This window comes from Cornus florida, unplaced genomic scaffold, assembly GCF_030987335.1.
Source record: "Cornus florida cultivar Cherokee Brave unplaced genomic scaffold, ASM3098733v1 CherokeeBrave_3.0.0_Hap2_Chr01, whole genome shotgun sequence".
Taxonomy (NCBI): domain Eukaryota; kingdom Viridiplantae; phylum Streptophyta; class Magnoliopsida; order Cornales; family Cornaceae; genus Cornus; species Cornus florida.
Genome location: NW_026775571.1, coordinates 86,066,164 through 86,080,639, shown reverse-complemented (window position 1 = coordinate 86,080,639; position 14,476 = coordinate 86,066,164). Strand labels below are relative to the sequence as shown.

Here is a 14,476-nt window from a genome sequence, read left to right as displayed (position 1 = left end):
TGCCAGACAATCTTTCAATTATTTCATAAATTATTTGATGGTTCATGTTCATCGGACACCGAACGAATAATTAAATCTAGACTGCTATAGAAATTTTTTTATAATATATTAATATACTTTTGTGAAACTAATTCCTCAATGGAAGAATCTGAATTGAATTGTTCTAACTAAGTCTCAATGTCAGCCATTTCTTAAAAGCAAAAACTACCAAATAATAAGGCCACAGGTTGAGAAGTTTTTCAGCTCAGTTGTAAATGGAAGATTACACGTGTCTTGTGCTAAATTATAGGTGAGTCTGATGCTATCATATGGTAGACAAAAAAAAAATAAAAAAATAAAAAATAATAATAATAATAATTAATTCTCCCACTCTTAAAATTCATGTTTATTTTTTTATTTTGTGATGTTTTAAAATATATGTCTAATTTCAAAAACGAATGTATTATTATTTTTAATAATATTTTCAAACTATTCTTTGATATTGATTTGATTAAACAATTACACTAATTAGAGAGTACTGTTTTGCCTTTTAACAAAGATAAATTTAGAAATTCACTCTCATAAAAAATTGGATTCTCTTAACATTTCAATAATTTTGAAACAGAGCAAATAGTTAAAAGGATAAAGAAGTAGAGGGTGCCTTGACAGTCAATATCACGGGTTTATAGGCTCCATGCAACATCCTACTCAACATGTGTGTGATACCCTCACATTTTTTACGCATAAGTTGATCAGACTTATACATAAAAAATGAAAGATATCAAAAACAATTGGTAACAAACAAGTATGGAATACAAAATGATAATAATAGAAGAACTTAGACCGGAAAGGAAAGCTAAATATTAAAATATCTATCCATCCTATTAAATACAATACTCCTTTATACAACTTGGAAATCCTATGTCAAGGATTTCTAAATATAAATCTGAAAGTTCAACGTCGGAAATACATAAAATTGAAATCAAAATAATACATAAAGCTTCTACCCTGAATAAGACCGTAAGAGTAGATGAGTTTGGATGGTGGTCCCACACTGCTAAGCCTCAACCTTGAAACGGGTACTGATCGTGTCCTGAAATAACAACAATGGTGGGTCAACCCCACGAGCAAGTCCTCTCTACTATGACCCAAATTAGAGAATCAAATAAATTAATCATTAATATTCGGAAGGATACTATATCTGTATATACACTAATGAAACTACACAATGTATAATATGACCTCAACCAGAATAGACGGTGATCACTTAGACTCACACGAGGTGGTTAAGTGTCTCATTTCCCTACTTGGGAAATCAGCTATTAATACATAGTGCACGGTACTGACAACACAGACTATAAATCCTACACAGTGGTAACACATTTCAAGGTACTAATGAATATACTGAGCATATCACTTAGACAACACATGCCAATAATATTAAACCACATACCCTGACAGCCACACATCTGTCTATGGCAACGAATGCATAAGGTATAAATGAGTCTCAACTTATTAGTCAGCTCACATGGTTCTATATGGCAACACATCCATATAATATAAATGCGATATAATTTATTAAGCAGTCCACTTATTACCTGACATGCACACAGCATAATAATAATGATTTATATTTCATTAACAACATAAATAATCTCATAATGTATAATGGACAATTTATATGAATTAAACTATGTAATCATTTCATTGAACATTAAATAATAACACAATTTGTATGCAAATATGTCATTACATTAATTACATCTGTTTCACAGCGATCCGTACTGTAAATGATACAATTAATGTTTGGAAGTATTAATCGGACATAATAATAACTAACGAGTAATAAAATAATAATTTAATGTCCCGTAAATCTCGAAAATACCAACCTGAGGTCCAAAAATGCAAGTTGAAGGTTTTGGAAATTACAAAACAGTCCCTAGGGGTATTCTGGACTTTTTCAGCAGCTGTAGAGACCCTACACGCGCCTCCTTAAGCTTCCCCCACGCGCTGCCACCTTCCCCACTCTCACACGCGCCTACTGACGTGGCGCTTCCTGGTTCGTTGGTTGCATCAAGTTACCGTGGGCGTGCTGCACTGGATTAATCTATTGATCCTAAATTAATCCTACGGCCATTGATTCGCGCGCACTATCATATGGTGTACTGCACTACACCGAATTGATCTAAAGATCAACAACCCATCTAACGGCCGCTGATCCGTGCTCACACTAACCACAGTGCGCTGCATCACACCGAATTATTCCGGTTGTCTTCCCCATTGCCGGTGACCGGAATCTCGCCAAAAAATTCGCCGAAAATTCCAAAAAATTCCCGAAAATTTCAAAAAATTCTAAAAAAATTCCCTAAAGCCTTAAATAATTATTTTTAGCTATATTTAATTATGTAGGCTAATAACATAATATCTAATACCTTGAATAATTAATATTTCACTAATTTAATAAACTAAAATAATAGTTTATTAAAATCCTAGCATGCTCTTTATGCTCCAAAATAATCTAAATAAATTAAATAACTAATTTATGGATTCAAAGGGGAAAAGTAGATAATAACTTGCCTTATAGATTTGAAACAAATCCGCCGATTGCGTGTAGTCGGGTAAAATCACCTACACCGGTCCAAGCTTCTTTTCTCTCTTTTCCTTTCACTCTTCTAAAATAGCTCACTATTATTTTTTCTTCTTCTTCTACTTACGTGAGTTGCCCTCAATTGAAAAGCTAACAAACTAATATAAATACTAGCTTATATACTATAAATATTACAAATATCTAACTTATATTAACTATCCAAACATTCCCACTTATATTGCTTTAAGGCAATGCAATCTAAGTCCACCCAAATGACATAAATGAAATCCTATCCTAATATCTAATTTACATCATGATATTTGAAACATTATTATTATTATTATTATATAATAATAATACATTACATTACAAATGTACTACTTTAATTAAGTAATATTAATTAATATAAAACATAATCAGTAAAATATATAAACTAACATTATAATATATAGAGCATACAATCAATGTTAAATGCATAAATAAATAAAATTAATTTAATAATTTAGCATACATAATTAAAAGGTGAATAAATTTACAAATTAAATATAAAGAATTAATTCAAATAAACTCTTTAAAAATACGGGATATTATAATGTGCATGTCACTTGTGTGGCGTAACCTCCTCTAATGAGACGTGACAATATGCATACTCGTAAGTTTACCTTAGAGATAAATCATACACCCATTGACAAAATTATACAAGCAACATGAGTCAGCTACAAAGAAAAAAAAAAAATCATGTGGGAAGAATACGAACGAATTATAACCTCTCTGTGTCCCATATAGATATATATATATATATATATATATATATATATATATATATATATATATGCTAATTAATTATGTGAAATAAGACCATAAAATGAGATATTTTAATATCTAATGCCAATTTGAGGCTCCTTTTCATAGGTCAGTAGAAGTAATGCCATTCTAGTTTTTTTTAGGAATAGTCATTTCAGAGAGGAACATTTCAGCTTTCATTTGACAACAAACTTAATAAATTGATGAATGAAGAGCTGATTTTTTTTCTCCCCTAACAAACAGGTGAAATGGACATTTTATTTCACTCCATTCATGGTATCAAGTTGGGTCTTACTACTTATTTGTCATATTTTGCATAAAAAATATAAGATCTTCATCAAAGGTCAATTGTCCCTCTAGTTTTTTTCTTTTTAGTAGTATAGGATTTATAGCCCTGCTTTACCTAAAAAATGGCACGATTGCCCCTTCTAACCCCCTCACATAACTTTATCGTTTTGTCTATGTATTCTGTTGACGTGGTTCAACTTAAGTTACACAATCTTTTTCAACACATGTCGCTTTTATGCTCTTAGCACGCTTATGCTCACACACTCTGTGCGCATTTTTGCCACCGTTTTTATTATTTGTGACTTAATTTTATTACTTTCTTGTTCTCATTTTCAAATTTTTTATCGCTACAGATCTCACTTTGTGTGACTTAAGGTCTAATTACAAATGCACACACAATTTTTAATTATATAAAATTAGAAACAACTTCTTTATGGTAAATCATTCCTCCACTCTCTCTCTCTCTCTCTCTCTCTCTATTTTTCTAATTTATTACTTTCTATTTATTTTGTATCCAAATTTTTACATCATATGAATAAACACCTCACTGTCCCCCGAAATTAGTAGCCCTAATCGGCTCACGAAAAAAAAAAAAGAAAAAAGAAAAAGAATTTCAAACTTAAAATAAATTTAAGATAAAATTTGAAATATATACATGTAGATTGTAGACAAATAATACTCAACCGTCATAATAAAATATATATATTTTTGTTAAAATTAAAGAAAACAAATTATAGATTATAAAATGATATTTATTTATAATTATTAATGAAGACAAGTTTAAACTTTGGTTAGTTTTAAACTCTTTTCACCACCCAACCTACAACACAACCTAACTTTGATTTAAATTCAAATACTCCCAATAGAAGTGGGACGGATAGATTAAATTCAAATCCCCCTTTTTTTTTTTTTTTTAGACTACTTTTCTTTTAGAAAGGGATTAAACAAAAGTCAAATAAATCGGCAAAAAAAAAAAGTTTGTAATATTTTTTAGTTTTTTTCTTGTTAAAGTCAAATAAATCAGCAAAAAAAAAAAAAAAATTTACAATTTAGTATTTTTTATAATACAAGATAATATAATTACCCTTGTTAGAGAATAGTCTCGCACTTTATTATTCTCATCCATCCATTTTTCATTCCTCAAACTAAACGAAGATGAAAGAAAAATATTGTCACGCCACACTATTATTTAAAGAAAAAAATATTATCACAATAACTTTAAAAAAAAAAAAAATTAATTAATGTACCAAAGTGGAAAATCAATAGGCAATATAGGTGGAAAGTGTTGCCCACGCGAACCAGAGGTGCGAGGAGAGAGAGAGCGAGAGTTCAGAGTTCTCTTTCAACACGATAAGCAAAATCGGAGACAAACTTTACTGTTTTTGTATCAGTGGTTTCGTCTTCTGCATCGTCTCAATCATCCTTAATCGGTAAATTTCTCAATCGTCGATTTTACTTTCTATATATATATATATATATGTGCGTGTGTATTTAGGTGTCCCTGGCTGTTAAATTTATGACTATATTTGCTTTTTAAAGATCTGTTTTTTTTTTTTCATTGTGTGTGTGTTGATAATTTTTGTTCTCTCTCTTTTTTCGAATCTGAAAGTTTTTGGAAGCGTGATATCGCAGCCAACAACAACCAGCAGGTTCAGATTTCACTCTCTCTCTATTTTTCTTTTTTGTTACCGTTTTGTTCGCTATGTTTTCGTTTTTTTAATTTTTATAGATTTTTTTTTTTTGATTGAATTTTTTTAACTAATCAATATATCTTGCGACCGATGTATGTTGATTTGTTGAATGAAGTTTAACTACTAAATCAGTGGCCACGCATCAGAAATCATATGCATATTCCTTATTCATCATGTTCTGTTATGTTGTTTTCTTTATTTAGTTATGTTGTTTCTTTTTTTATTTTAGTTCTCTATTGCAATGCCCTGTTAGTTGTTTTAGTAGGTGGGTGAATTGGGACTGTGTTTATTTTTATTTTATTTTATTTTATTTTTTTCTATTTTAAAAATATAGAATTCGTAAATTATATTTTGATTTTGGAGAACATCGAAGTTGATAGAAAAGATTTAATCGTTTTCTTGCTCATATATGTTCATATTAATGAGCAAGGTCTCAGTATGCTTTTCCTTTTCCTCCACACAATGGAAGATTGTTTTTACTGGGATTGGTGTTGATATGGTTAACGTTTTATTTTATGTACTGCTTTGTATTGCAATTAGTACATTTTCATATGTTATGTCTGCTGTTGTCATTGTCATTGTCATTGTCATTATTGGATTTGATGTCAGTCTGCTAGGTTAGCAATGGAATATGAGGAGGAGAAGAATTGTCTTCCAGGGACGGTTCCCGAGTTTGGTGCAATTTTTATGTCAAACATTGCCACAAAGAGAGAATGCCTTAAACGGAAGCTTTTGGGCCTTCCTTCCTCCTATGCTAACTTTGTAAAACAGGTTAAAGCTGGGATGGTTTTGTTTCTTTTTGAATTTGAGAGAAGGGAACTCTATGGTGTGTTCCGGGCATGCTCTGATGGTGGATTCAATATTGCAGCCAATGCATTTACTTCTTCAGGGAAGCAATTCCCTGCACAGGTATGGCTCCGTTAGCTAATGTTCCTTTAAATTTCTTAGTTTGCGGGAGAAGGATTTGTGGATGAAACACAAATTTGTGGATATATTTATTTATGCTTATATTTACCTTCGCCCAGGTTCGCTTTGCCCCATTTTGGTATTGTAGTCCACTATCTGAGCATGAGTTTCGGAATGCTATTAAAGAGAATTACTTTTCTGCAAAGAAGTTCCACTTTGGTCTGTCTGAAGATCAGGTCTACTCCTTAATCAGTTGGTCTTCGATGGATTGGAACACTAGCGTCTGAAATGTTCTTATCACTCATTTTTCTTTTGCTCTATCCATTCAATTGTAGGTTCATAGACTTCTATCATTGTTCAGTTCAAGAAGGGAACATAACAAGCTACCTCCAACACATTTCGCAAGACAAGACATGAATCCTATGAAGAAGCACGGAAGAGTAGTTGATGATGACAATTTTTTGATGAGTAACAGGATAGAAGTCAAGCCTGGCATGGGAAGCGGTCTTGGGCCAGCCAATCTGACTGAGTACCAAAGGAACCCTGAGAATACAGTCGGAATAGTACATGATGACAGGTCTCTGACGAGTGATCGGGTGGAGAATGAGCATAATGTGTACAATGGTCCTTTGCCCGAAGTCTCCACTAAGTATCCCCGGAACTCTTCGGTTAAAATAAGAAGAATAGATGATGATGTTGGCAGGTTTTTGGTGAGTGATGCTGCAGAAAATGAATGTAATCTGGACTATGGTCTTGGAAGGGTTACTTCGAGTGACTCCCTTGGGGATTCCTTGTATAAAGTTAGAAGAACCTCTGCTGATGGCCAGTTTGTGATGAGTAATAGGTTAGAAAGTGAACATCACACGGACAATAATACTTGGCCCATCATCTCATCTGAGTGCCCAGGTGACTCTTTAGGTAGCGTAAGGAGAGTAGCTGATGATGGTCTATTTCCAATGAGTGATAGAGTAGGAGAAGAATGCAATACAAACCGCGATCTTGGGTCAGTCACATCAACTAAGCATCTAGGAAATCTTCTGGGTAAAGTAAGAAAAGAAATTGATGATGGCAGGTTTTTAATGAATGTTGGAGTGGAAAATGAACTTACTTTTGACAATTGTCTTCGGCCAGCCATCTCTGGTAACCTTCGAGGTGAAGTAAGAAGAGCTGCTGACGATGGAAGGTTTTTAGTGAATGATAAGGTAGAAGATGAAAGTCGTGTGGAAAATGGTATTGTTCCCGGGATTTTGACCAAGTCCCTTAGGAGTCCTCTGGGTAAAGGAAGAAGATCAATAGATGATAGGAGGTATTTGATGAGTGATAGAGTTGAAAATGAACTGAATTTGGAGAATGGTATTGCACCGGTTATCTCGTTTGAGCACTTAAAGAATCCTCTTGATAGAGTAAGAAGAGCAACTAATGATGGGTGGTTTTTGACAAGTGACAGGATAAAGAATGAATTTAATGTGGATGACGGTAGTGGGGCAGTCATTTCATCTGATGAGTACTCCAGATACCATCTGGGTATTGTGAGAGGAGCAGCTGATGATGGTGGATTTGCAAAGAGCGATAAGTTAGAGCACGGAACAAATTTCGGAAACCGTTTTAGGCCTGTTGTTTCGAGTGAGTACACTGCTTTATGTCAGGCTAAGCAAAGTCCGTTCGTCTATTCGAGCAATCACAACTTAGAAACAGATTATGCCTTGGTTCAAGATCAAGTTTCGCATTCTTCTGCATATTCTCGATCGATTGAACCACAAAATTTTGACTTCTTTCATCCATCATCGCATGATGCAATTGCTACAAGAGCAGTTCCCTATGATCCTGAAGTCCCCAAGGCTCATTATAGTCACTCACCGTCATTTGGGGTAGATTACAATTCTGATGCAGCACAAGACTGTTCTCGTTACTATGGTTCTCTAAGGAATCTTGCTTCTTCAACTCAGAACCAACTTTCACCTTATCGCCTAGAGTCGAAAGGATCAAGCATGTGGCTGGATACCCCTTCTCGCTATGGGAATAAAGTACCATTGCCTACCACCTCCAACCACCACAATTTCTCCGACCTTAGAACCAGCAATTCTTCGTCATGTGCTGGTTATTCTGAAAACAAGGAACTAGAATACTCTGAGAGGGCTTTTGTGCATTCTTCAAGACGTGAGATTTATGGAAGTGAAAACATGGGTGCTTTATCTCATGCCTTCACCAGTAAGGATCCATCTTTCATTTTTGATGAAGGGGATGTTTCAGCATTGCGAGAAAAATACAAGCAAGAAAATTCATGGGATGATGGTGGGGGAGCATCCCATCTAAAAGACTTTCCGTCCCCTAACAATAGTAGGTACCATTTGCGGCGTGGTGCTTTTTCTTCAGACTCTCAAGTTAACCGCTGCCATGATAAAGATTCAACCAATTATACTATGGAATTCTATCAAAGTTCTGAAGGTGTACCTTGTGATAATCGGAAGAGCAGAGTTAGCGTCTTTTCTCGTTTAACTTCAGCTCCAGAAGTGTGCTTAAAGGAGAATAATACCAATGCATGCCACGATGAAAGTGGTACGGATGTATCTTTGAATGAAGTCGTGAACATGTTAAAGCAGAGTCAGAATCACCGGATGAAGAGGATTAGAAAATCTAATCCTTTAGTTAATCGACACTCTGATGACAAAATTTCTGGGATTAAGAAGCAGACCTCCATTTGCAATCAGTTGGATGACAAACTTTCTGAGATTAAAAAGCAGACCTCCATTTGCAATCAGTTGGATGACAAAATTTCTGGGATTAAAAGGCCTAAGTCCATTTGCAATCAGTTGGAGTATGATCAGTCAAGGATCATGATGAAGATGAAAATCGATGCTAATCTACCTGTCACGGAGAATGGTTGCCAATTGGCTGAAGAGACACGACTTGTAGATTTTAAACGCCGGAGTGAAAAAATGAAAACTCCGGATGGAATCAAGAGACAAGGTAAGGCAAATGGTTCTGTTCATAATGAAGATGGTGAGGGCTTGGTGGATCAGCCGCGCAAGCGCAGAAAGTTGATTAGGCCAGTCTTCTTCAGCAAAAAAGAGGCATTTGATGGAGGAATAAGCGGTGACAAGGCCCAAAATTTGCTGAGGTCGTCTCAAGAACATGTCATTTGCAAAGATAATCCTGGAAATTGTGATGATTCAGTGAGTAGTCATAAAAAAAGCAACAGGAAATATCAAAATGCCAGATTGGTACATGGGGTGTCTCCAACTTCTTGTGAAGGTAACAAAACTAGTGCAGATCAAAGTTCCAAATGGAGAGGAGAAACAAATTCAGAAAATTGTGAGGCATCTCTTAGATGTATTGAAGGCCAAGATGGAAACAAAGTATCACAAAATGTTGACATTCAAAATGCAATTACTCGAACTCATCCTGAAATAATTAATAATACTGTTGGCAGTTTGGTTATTGAGGTGGATGGAGTGTTTGGAGATCTTGTTATGACTGATCACAGCAAGAATGCAGACGAGGCACCAACCCTTTCTGCAGTTATTTATGATGTTGTGGGTGGTTTGGGTATTGAGGATGCCATGGTGGATGAAATGTCTCGAGATCTTGGTATGACTGATCATAGCAAGAATGCAGAAGAGGCACCACCAGACGTACAATACGTGAACACTAACAGTGAAGATGGCAGAGGTAAGGGAAAAGACCTGCTCCGAGGTTTTGAAAATGTGAATCGAGTTTGTCCGATCAGATGTGACACTGCCATGAATAATAAACCAAACAAGAGCTTGTGCTTGCTGGATTTAAATTTGGAAATTGTTCCTGAAGATTGCGTGGGAATGTGCTCTACAAGTGGATAGAGATAAAGGAAACCAATGGCACTAAATTTTGGGACCCGGTAAGCATCTTTTGAAACTGGCAGCTATTTCAATTTGCAAGAACTGTTTGTGTTTAGAGTTTTTGTGCTTCTTCGACATAAAGCATTGTCTGTACAAAGAGAGTTTTGCCTTGAAGAAGCTGTCTTTTGCACAATGCAAGGCTTTGGGAAATATGCTACAATGAAATGGCTGTTTCCGTTATGTTTTCATGTCACACACATACATGTGCCGAATATTTTGGTTAGGTTGTAATTTTGAATGACACGGAATTTGTCATCAGACCAGTAAATCTTACTGTCCCAAAAATACTACTGTGTTATATGAAAAATGTTTGTAGCTTTAATATATTTCTAAATATTTTGAATTCTTTTGAACTAACCTAATGATTAAATTGTTATGGCATCAAGGAAGAATGTTATGCTAAAGAAGCCATATTTAGGTACCATGAGCATTAGAGGTTTAAAATACTTGTTTACAAGCCATATTTAGGTACCATGAGCATTAGAGGTTTAAAATACTTGTTTACAAGTATTGAATTTGTGAAGTCTCTTTTTGGGACTAAAGACAAAAATGATTGGAGAATTGAACTTTGTTTTATACTGGTTATCTGAAAACTGCTCTCTTATCAGATGATTATTGTTGGAATGGTGAAAACGGTACACACATTGGTGACTTATTTTGGGGTTTGATTAGTCTTTACAGATGTTAAATTTCATGCACCTTAGGCAACCTATGATTTTCTCACCCCTTCATCACATGTGAGCCAACAACACTTATGCTGTATTGCACTGTGTATCACTGGATCTCGCTTCTAGAATCTCAGTGTAGTGACTGACATATATATGTATATATTTGGTGTAATTTATTTTTTTGATAAGTAAGTTTGATGTAATTTATAATTTGGCTTAGTTTGTAGTGACTAGTGACTGACGTGTATATATATGAGGTTGATGTAATTTATAATTTGACAGGATAAAAAAAAAAAATTATAATTTGATTTGATTTTAGTGATACTGCAATGTGATAGGGATTTGAAATTGCTATCGAATCAACTTCTCCAGAACTCTAGTAGAATGGAGGAGATATGGATAAGTTGATTTTGTTGTAGGCCCAGAAGGACCAGAACCACACTTTTTTATTAAACTGCCAAAAAGGCTACGAACAAGGAGAAACCCCATTTCCAGAAATTGGCCAGAGAAACAAGAAAAACTCACAATGGGGAAGACAAAACGAGAATTAATTACGCGGTCGTAATTGTGGCTTGCGTATCCAATAGTGATTTATTGGCTGGGATCATCTAAAATTTTTTCAGACAAAACAAACAGGAAAGAGCAAGAACATCCAAACTGTGGTGACATTGTGGGTGGGTGTGCCGTGGCTGGGTGCAAGAGGCATTGACACAGGCTACCAGACTGGGCAAACTACACCACAATTCCACATCGCTTTAGTGCAAGAGGCATTGACACATGCTACCACAGGTGAACTATTACAAGCGCACCACAATCCCACATCCCCAAAGTGTGGAAAGAGGAATTGTTATAGATTTGTATATTCCAATTGATATTGGGCCTTTTGGGGTAAAATTCAAAAACAAAACCGTTTGGTTTGGATTCAAAACGGACAATTGGAGTGGGTTTTTACACAAACCAGCAAGCACTAGCCAACACAGCCACAACCCTCGTCTTGAAAATTAATAGCCCTCTATTTCAACATCATTTCAAATAATTTGATGAGCAGTCTGAATAGGATTAATAGTAACATCTTCATGGAGCTTTTGATTTCTGTTTACTCTATTACTACGTTTGGTGTGTAAGAATAGAGTGAGAATGACCATTCTATTGTAATGAAAATCCATTTTTGGGAATGAAAATCCATTCCACAACTAAATCTATGACAATTCCATTCCAAAGTATTTATTTATTTATTTATTTTTAAATCAACTTCTCAAACAACCCAAATATTCTAAAGTCCAAAACCACCACCACAACCACATCTATTTTTTACCACCACCACTACCACCGCTTTCCACCACCACCACCACTACCACTGCCACCGTCTTTCACCACCAACACCGCCTTCTTTTGCCGCAACCATCACCGCTGCTGTCACCGCCTTTTAGTCCAAAGGCAGACAGAGGGGTAGGCAAAGGTGGGCTGTAGCCCACCCCAATTTTTTTTTTTTTACTATACTAATATTAGCCCAGCCAATATATATATATATATATATATATATAGTATTAACCCACCTCAGCCTTCCACCCAAACATGAAACGTGTTAAAACAGCGATGCGTAGCACGATTGCAGATGAATTTTTGCTGACTGCATGACCATCAACCTTGAACGGGAGTTTGTTTGGAAAATTGACTTGGAATTTATTATTGACGAATTCGAGTCTTTAAAGACTCGTCGAGCACAACTTAGATACATATTTTGTAATATTTGAATTCAAATATTTATCTATATTATGTTATAAATTTTATTTTTATTTTTTGCTTAAGAAATTTTGTTATGAAATTTATGCTTAATATTAGCCCACCCCAATGAGAAATCCTGAATCCACCCTTGCCTTTCACCACCACCACCGTCAACCACCATTACTGCCTTCCACCGCCAACACTGCCGCCATCGCCTTTCACCACCTTCCACAACCACCACCACCATCGCCTCCGCCTTTCACCATAGCCATCGCCTTCTACCATCACCGCCACCTTCCACCACTGCCACCGCCTTTTACCACCACTACCACCTTCCACCACCGCCTTCGATTGCCACTCCCTTCCAATGCCACCACCGCCTTCCACCACCTTCCATCACCACCACCACCACCACCACCGTCACCGGCTTCCACCACCTTCCATCACCATCGCCTTCCACCACCACTACCGCCACCGCCTTCTACCATCGCCACCACCGCCACCGCCTTCTATTATCGCCACCACCACCACCGCCACTACCACTGCCTTCTGCCATCGCCACCACTGCCACCGTCTTTCACCAGTGCTACCACCTTCCACCACCACCACCGCCACCACCTTCTACCACCGCCTTCCGCCACTACCTTCCACCACTGCCACAATCACCTCCATTGGCTTCTACCATCGCTACCTACATCACTATCTCCTTCTACAACCACCACCGCACTACTCCCACCGTCTTCCACCACCACCGCCACCTTCTAACACCACCACCTACATCATTACCACTTTCCACCACATCACCATCGTCACCACCATCCACCACTGCCACCATTTATTTTTTAAAAATTATTAGAGAATACCAATTTGTTAATTTAATTTATTTGTTACTAAGAGGGATATTTAATTTGAAATTTATTCTATTCTAAATTTTAAATTAATCTAATCAAGCACTAGAATAGTTATTACCATTCCATTCCTACATATTTCAATTTACACCCAAACAATAGAATGAGAATGACCATTCCATTCCCATTCCTATTCCATTCCTATTTACATTCCATTTCATTTCTGAAGACCAAATATAGCATATATGTCATAGACTATATGTAAATGTTAATTTCAGTAACTTACTGCAATTGGACTTGCTAGAAGCTTGAGAAACAAAACATTCCACCAACTGATCAAAGTTTCTGACAGAGAACTCCAATCCGAATTGAACAACTCAACCTACAATGGAGATCGAGCAAACTGCAATACAAAATTTGACGATCAGAATAGAATAACTCAATCTACGATCTCCAAATAGATCGAGCAAACTGCAATAAAACAAGAGATGATCTCTGGAATCAGAGCTCATCATACAGTGTTCACAAGAAAATAAAATCACATCATACCTAAACTGAAAGGACGAGGCTTCTTACCCTCCTGCAAGGATTAGAAGAGAGGGAGGTCCTCGTTGACACAAGAGTTTTAGTTGGTTTAATTACAGTTTACAAAAATATGAACAATACTGAGAAGACTCCTTGTTGACTTGACGAAAAAAAAATTCAGGTACACTCGGGACAATCATGGATGTGGTGGCCGCTTTAGTTGATTTTATTATTGTTTACAAAAATATGAACAGTACTGAGAAGACTCTTTGGTTGACTTGAGAAAAAAAAAAAATCAGGTACACTCGTAACAAGGGCTAGGATGACCTCGGGATACCATACCCCGGGGTACTCAATACTTTCTCCGAAGGAAGGTAATGCCACACTAGCGATTCTCCTTAATATTTTTAACAATTAGAGGGAGAATCATATATAAGGATGCTGAAGAAGTCTTATACACGCATCATTACTTTAAACTCTACAATTAATAAGCATTAGAAAGGGAAAAAATAAATGACATGAACAGCTAGAGATGGCACTTTGAATCAAATACAAATTAAGTAGCTACAAAATATTGGGA

The 14,476-nt window shown here is 35.9% G+C and overlaps 1 protein-coding gene and 1 long non-coding RNA gene across 3 annotated transcripts; one reads left to right on the top strand and one right to left on the bottom strand.

The window, feature by feature from the left end:
• Window positions 1–840: 840 nt before the first annotated feature.
• On the bottom strand, window positions 841–14,286 carry LOC132304404 (uncharacterized). Its single transcript, XR_009481592.1, has 3 exons — window positions 13,921–14,286; window positions 13,658–13,774; window positions 841–1,072 (listed from the first exon to the last, which is right to left on the bottom strand). It is a non-coding gene; the product is annotated as an uncharacterized LOC132304404 (long non-coding RNA).
• LOC132304389 (uncharacterized) lies at window positions 4,898–10,723 on the top strand. Of its 2 annotated transcripts, XM_059802048.1 has the most exons (5): window positions 4,898–5,088; window positions 5,268–5,307; window positions 5,959–6,258; window positions 6,375–6,491; window positions 6,591–10,723. In XM_059802048.1, exons 3-5 carry the CDS (start codon window positions 5,974–5,976, stop codon window positions 10,089–10,091), a joined length of 3,903 nt encoding a protein of 1,300 aa, XP_059658031.1. In that variant the 5' UTR covers window positions 4,898–5,088; window positions 5,268–5,307; window positions 5,959–5,973; the 3' UTR covers window positions 10,092–10,723. The 2 variants fall into 2 exon arrangements, with proteins under 2 accessions (XP_059658031.1, XP_059658037.1); XM_059802054.1 differs by lacking the exon at window positions 5,268–5,307.
• Window positions 14,287–14,476: the final 190 nt, after the last annotated feature.

Coding starts and splice junctions, on each gene's coding strand:
- LOC132304389 (XM_059802054.1), top strand. CDS start 5,974: ATGGAATATGAGGAGGAGAAGAATTGTCTTCCAGGGACGGTTCCCGAG. Junction 6,259..6,374: donor GGAAGCAATTCCCTGCACAG/GTATGGCTCCGT, acceptor ACCTTCGCCCAG/GTTCGCTTTGCCCCATTTTG. Junction 6,492..6,590: donor TTGGTCTGTCTGAAGATCAG/GTCTACTCCTTA, acceptor ATTCAATTGTAG/GTTCATAGACTTCTATCATT.